Source organism: Nerophis lumbriciformis, linkage group LG31, assembly GCF_033978685.3.
Source record: "Nerophis lumbriciformis linkage group LG31, RoL_Nlum_v2.1, whole genome shotgun sequence".
NCBI lineage: Eukaryota > Metazoa > Chordata > Actinopteri > Syngnathiformes > Syngnathidae > Nerophis > Nerophis lumbriciformis.
The window spans coordinates 6,223,093-6,230,000 of NC_084578.2; the positions used below are offsets into that span (position 1 = coordinate 6,223,093).

Consider the following 6,908-nt stretch of genomic DNA (forward strand, 5'->3'; position numbering starts at 1 on the left):
GAAGACCCAGGACACGTTGGGAAGACTATGTCTCCCGGCTGGCCTGGGAACGCCTCGGGATCCCCCGGGAGGAACTGGACGAAGTGGCTGGGGAGAGGGAAGTCTTCCCTGCTTAGGCTGCTGCCCCCGCGACCCGACCTCGGATAAGCGGAAGAAGATGGATGGATGGATGGATATATATATATATATTTATTTATTTTTCCCCTTTTTTATTTATTTTTTTACATATTTTCTTTCTCGAGAGTAATCTATTTTTTAAAAGACGTTTTTAGTCCATCTCCACGCAACCAGAAGGAGCTTTTCTAACATGTAACCAGTTTGGATAGAAGTTTCATTATAATTATCACACCAAAAATCACAAAACAAAAACACTGGTTTGAATCAACAAGCAAATAGCTCTTAAAACTGAGGACATTTCTCGAAATACGATTTGAAATCTTGGCAAGTGGCAAAAAAAATGTGCATTGCATCATTTATTTCAATGTTGTGTTTTCTTTCATTTGACTTTATTGAGTGAAATAAAGTGGAAATGTCCACTGTTGACCACATGATGGCGCCAAAGTCCTATGTCTGTAAGGTTGGTTTTAGAAAAAGCACACAATTGACCTTTTGCTCTCAATAAAGAGGTCAAAACTAGACTGCTTTTAATCAACTTCATATTTAATAAGTGACATTGGAGTTTATAACTCTTTTTAATATTTATTGGCCAAACGTTTTGTACGACGACAGCCAAATGAGCTTGTAATGAATTAATATAGCAATTAAAGTCCACCACGTCAGGGAGTGTCTCTGAAGGGTTAACCCTCCGTGGACGTGTTCCCCCCCCCCCCCCCAGCAGCGTGGGACATGTTCGAAACGCCTTGCCTCAGTGTGGGACGTGGACACGCGCTCGCACGGCGCGCACTGTGGGGATACTTCACTCGACAGCCGCCTCTTTTTACGCGCGCACTTGGCGGGAATTGCGGCGCGGGAAGGATCGCGGCTGGGCTCTGATGTTTGGGAGCAATTGTGTTGAAGTGATGCCTCGCTCTCCCTTGTAGGCACGCATCGCGAGAAGTGGGGATTTTTTTTTTTTTGGGGTGGCACAAGGATGATGAATCAGGACACATAAGTCAGCAATTAGATTACAAATAAGGTACGTTCAGCTTCTTCTTATTATTTTTGCATGTAAAAGTTCAAATGTGGACTTTTTCCCCCCCTTCAGGTGACTACAGAGATGGTTGAGCCGCAAATATTTGCATCTTCAAGAGGATCTTAAATAATTCGATACATCACAGAAGATGGGAGCTCTGCAAATATTCCTATTTTTTCTCCTCCTGCACCAGGTGAGACTTGTTAAAAATATACATTTTATTCACAGTTTTAACACTTTTGGGTGTGGTTATTTTCTACAATGTGCAACCTCAGAATCATCTTTATTGGCTAAGTAATCGGGCGATAACACTCATTTTCTTTTTTGAGAAAACTCAGAAATTATTCATTTATTCCAAACACAGTATGTTGAGGTAGTGGCGTGACTAACAATAAAATCAAGCTAATAAAATAGAAAAAAAATGGGGAAAAAAATCATACAAAGTATATGAAAATGTTGTTTTAAACCATAAAAAAATGAAAACAAAAAAAATAATAAAGGCATTGAATTAAATGTATTAAGAACTACCAGTTAAAAAGTAAATACTTAAAATGTAAACCACACTCAATAAAATCATCCACCATTGCCTCATTCACAAGTTTAATGACACTGTGTTTCTGTTAATGTCGTCTCAAAAAACTAAAGTATCGATATTTGGATGTGAAAACGGATATTAGAGCATGGATATCTGGCATCGACGTGTCAGTAGCCATCCGCTGTGCTCTCCTGTTCCACGTAAACTATAAATATCAAGCACCGACGGAAAAATATGAACATAAGTAAACAACACTCAATAAAATCATCCAACATTGCCTCATTCACAAGTTTAATGACTTTTTATTTTTATTTTTACACTGTTTCTGTTAATGTTGCCTCAAATAACTAAAGTATCGATATTTGGATGTGAAAATGGATATTAGAGCATGAATATCTGGCATTTAAGAATTAAATGTATTAGGAGTTACCAGTTAAAATGTAAACAACACTCAATAAAATCTTCCAACATTGCCTCATAAACAAGTTTAATTACTTTTTTAAACATTTTTACACTGTGTTTCTGTTAATGATGTCTGAAATAACTAAAGTATCGATATTTGGATGTGAAAACTGATATTAGAGCATGAATATCTGGCATTTAAGAATTAAATGTATTAGGAGTTACCAGTTAAAATGTAAACAACACTCAATAAAATCTTCCAACATTGCCTCATAAACAAGTTTAATTACTTTTTAAAAAATGTTTACACTGTGTTTCTGTTAATGTTGTCTCAAATAATTAAAGTATCGATATTTGGATGTGAAAATGGATATTAGAGCATGAATATATGGCATTTAAGAATTAAATGTATTAGGAACTACCAGTTAAAATGTAAACAACACTCAATAAAATCTTCCAACATTGCCTCATAAACAAGTTTAATTACTTTTTTAAAAATGTTTACACTGTGTTTCTGTTAATGTTGTCTCAAATAATTAAAGTATCGATATTTGGATGTGAAAACTGATATTAGAGCATGAATATCTGGCATTTAAGAATTAAATGTATTAGGAACTACCAGTTAAAATGTAAACAACACTCAATAAAATCTTCCAACATTGCCTCATTCACAAGTTTAATTACTTTTTTAAACATTTTTACACTGTGTTTCTGTTAATGATGTCTGAAATAACTAAAGTATCGATATTTGGATGTGAAAACTGATATTAGAGCATGAATATCTGGCATCGACGCGTCAGTAGCCATCCACTGTGCTCTCCTGTTCCGTGTAAACAATAAATATTAAGCACTGACGGAAAAATATGAATAAGTACAATGTGCAAAATGATAGTGCAAAATATATCAAATTGGGATGACTCCAATTACTGTGTTGCATTGGCTCTTATATATTGTGAATAAAATAATAAGCAATGTACGTATTTTCATCTTTTATTCCCCCAGAGAGCTCGTTTTGAGCGTTGTAAAATGACAAACTTTTTTAATTTAGCCTCACAGATGAATCTGAGACATACGTCATAAATACTCGTGATGATACTGATTGTTGTTTTATTAAGCAAAGTTGATGACAATTGAAATTAAAAAAAAAAAGCATATAATAAAAAACAGTATTTATCTCTTACAGAATTATCCAAATGGAATATTTGTGTGGAATTAAAAGCAAAAAGCCACAGACTTTGTTTCTCAGTTGTTGCTGGACTACAATGCGATTATGCGCCGCAATCATGTGAATATTTCATATTCGCCGCAGATTTGTTTTCCCCCGGCTTGCTTGCAGACGTAATCTTCCCCCCGTCTAATTCTGTTTTGATTGCAAGAATAATCTCTCCTAAGAGATATCCAAATCTTTAGGGTAACATAAAGGTCTTTTTTTTTTTTTTTTTTCCCCCTCCCGTTCCCCCCCTCAGAGCTGCAGATGTAGGTACAGCTGATAAGAGTGGAGGATTTATCCACTTGCTCAGATTAGGACAGCAAATGTTACGCGTTTGAAGAGGTCCCCTCGCAACCGTGCTGCGGGATGTGTGTTTCTTCAAAGGGAGAACTGCATTCTAAATCGTAAAAGACGGCAAGTAAGAGGTGGCTAACAATGCAGCAAAGAGGAGTACACTATTCCCTCCAAAAAACAATACTGAATATTACCCAATTATTGGCGATATTGTTATTACAAGCGGTAACGCCGAGGGACTACTTTTAGTGGGGCCATGATCACAGAGAGCTGACATATTGAGCCGCTGCATCGCCTCTGAGTTAGTGAAAGTTAATTCAAGATGATAAATCATGCCTCTCACCTGGATTGTAGAAGGTTGCTTTCGGCTCCGCCGCTCCCAGTCTGTGGAACGCTCTCCCTGACCACCTGAGGGCACCACAGACTGTGGATGCTTTTGAAAAAGGCTTAAAAGCCCTTCTTTTTTTTTAGATATGTGCATACTAGTTTTAGCTGTTGTAGTTTTTTTTTTATTATTATCTTTTTATTTTATTTTTTTAATAAACTGTAGCACTTTGAGATTGTTTACTCAATATAATGTGCTTTTTACAAATAAAATCTATTATTATTATTATTGTGGACATGAACCGAGAACTTGGTCAACTTTGACATCCAACTTAGACCCGGAGATGGCAAGAAATACACTTTGTTTTATTTTATTATAATTTTTTTTTTTAAACCTCCAGTGGATTATGATTAATTCTCCATCCAAATAAGAAGATATCAATCAATCGATCGATCAAAGTTGACTTATATAGCCCTAAATCACGAGTGTCTCAAAGGGCTGCACAAGCCACAACGACATATATAAACATATACATATAAACATCCTATCTACCGGCATCCCAGGGATTTTGATTTTATTTTTTTAAATTTTGATTAAGGATCCCCATTAGCTTGTTGCCACAACAACCCACTAGTCTTCCTGGGGTCAATACAATTACAAGTAAAAGCATATAATTATAACTACACAATACAGAAAAAAATAAAAGCATCAACAAGCAAAGAATTTACAGTCACAGAATAATAATTACCATATAAATATAACTACACAATACAAAACCAAAGAGAGAGAGAGCAGACATTGTACAGTAAGAGATTGTTTAAGTACCACCATAATGACCAACAATAAAATACAGTAGCGTAGCAGGCCTACGTATTCATCAAAACAAGTATATTAAATGTCGTTGGCCCCTGTAACATTACAGTGTGTTTTGGATATTTAATTCAGCGATTCTTTGTCGTACCACAAGGTGGAGTCCGCCTACTACAGTTTGAGAATCGCTGTTTTATAATGTTGATAGTTTGTATATCTTGTTTAGCACTTAGCAATACTGCTACATGATGCTTAGTGTTTCTTAAAGCTGCAGCTGTTTAGCACACAGCTCATAAAACTTGTAGATCATCCTCATTATACTCAGGCTCAAAAAATATAAGTTTGTGGATCATCATTTGTCCCAAAGTAGTATTCGTGTTGTTGTCGTTGAAGGGAAAAGTGAACGTTGTGATGCATCTGTGTAATGAATGAGCCACCGTCTATACATACAGTATATATATATATATATATGTATGTATGTATATACTGTATGTGTATATGTATATATATATATATATATATATACAAACCCCGTTTCCATATGAGTTGGGAAAATGTGTTAGATGTAAATATAAACGGAATACAATGATTTGCAAATCATTTTCAACCCATATTCAGTTGAATGCACTACAAAGACAACATATTTGATGTTCAAACTCATAAACTTTATTTTTTTTTGCAAATAATCATTAACTTAGAATTTTATGGCTGCAACACGTGACAAAGTAGTTGGGAAAGGGCATGTTCACCACTGTGTTACATGGCCTTTCCTTTTAACAGCACTCAGTAAACGTTTGGGAACTGAGGAGACACATTTTTGAAGCTTCTCAGGTGGAATTCTTTCCCATTCTTGCTTGATGTACAGCTTAAGTTGTTCAACAGTCCGGGGGTCTTCGTTGTGCTATTTTAGGCTTCATAATGCGCCACACATTTTTAATGGGATTCAGGTCTGGACTACAGGCAGGCCAGTCTTGTACCCGCACTCTTTTACTATGAAGCCACGTTGATGCAACACATGGCTTGGCATTGTCTTGCTGAAATAAGCAGGGGCGTCCATGGTAACGTTGCTTGGATGGCAACATATGTTGCTCCAAAACCTGTATGTACCTTTCAGCATTAATGACGCCTTCACAGATGTGTAAGTTACCCATGTCTTGGGCACTAATACACCCCCATACCACCACAGATGCTGGATTTTCATTTTTGCGTTTGTAACAATCCGGATGGTTCTTTTCCTCTTTGGTCCAGAGGACACGACGTCCACAGTTTCCAAAAACAATTCGAAATGTGGACTCGTCAGACCACAGAACACTTTTCCACTTTGTATCAGTCCATCTTAGATGAGCTCGGGCCCAGCGAAGCAGACGGCGTTTCTGGGTGTTGTTGATAAACGGTTTTCGCCTTGCATAGGAGAGTTTTAACTTGCACTTACAGATGTAGCGACCAACTGTAGTTACTGACAGTGGTTTTCTGAAGTTTTCCTGAGCCCATGTGGTGATATCCTTTACACACTGATGTCGCTTGTTGATGCAGTACAGCCTGAGGGATCGAAGGTCACGGGCTTAGCTGCTTACGTGCAGTGATTTCTCCAGATTCTCTGAACTTTTTGATGATATTACGGACCGTAGATGGTGAAATCCCTAAATTCCTTGCAATAGCTGGTTGAGAAAGGTTTTTCTTAAACTGTTCAACAATTTGCTCACGCATTTGTTGACAAAGTGGTGACCCTCGCCACATCCTTGTTTGTGAATGACTGAGCATTTCGTGGAATCTACTTTTATACCCAATCATGGCACCCACCTGTTCCCAATTAGCCTGCACACCTGTGGGATGTTCCAAATAAGTGTTTGATGAGCATTCCTCAACTTTATCAGTATTTATTGCCACCTTTCCCAACTTCTTTGTCACGTGTTGCTGGCATCAAATTCCAAAGTTAATGATTATTTGCAAAAAAAAAAAAATGTTTATCAGTTTGAACATCAAATATGTTGTCTTTGTAGCATATTCAACTGAATATGGGTTGAAAATGATTTGCAAATCATTGTATTCCGTTTATATTTACATCTAACACAATTTCCCAACTCATATGGAAACGGGGTTTATATATATATATATATATATATATATATATATATATATATATAATATACAGGTATATATATATATATATATATATGTATATATATGTGTATATATATAT

The 6,908-nt window shown here is 36.3% G+C and overlaps 1 protein-coding gene across 1 annotated transcript in view; it reads left to right on the top strand.

Annotated features, from left to right (window-relative positions):
- Positions 1 to 854: 854 nt before the first annotated feature.
- The window catches only part of nxph2a (neurexophilin 2a), a 59,603-nt gene continuing 53,549 nt past the window's right edge, over positions 855 to 6,908 (top strand). Inside the window, exons 1-2 of the mRNA XM_061926055.1 lie at positions 855 to 1,135; positions 1,205 to 1,325. Of these exons, the coding sequence (XP_061782039.1) occupies positions 1,281 to 1,325 (45 nt within the window). The 5' untranslated portion in view covers positions 855 to 1,135; positions 1,205 to 1,280. The remainder of the gene's footprint in view (positions 1,136 to 1,204; positions 1,326 to 6,908) is intronic.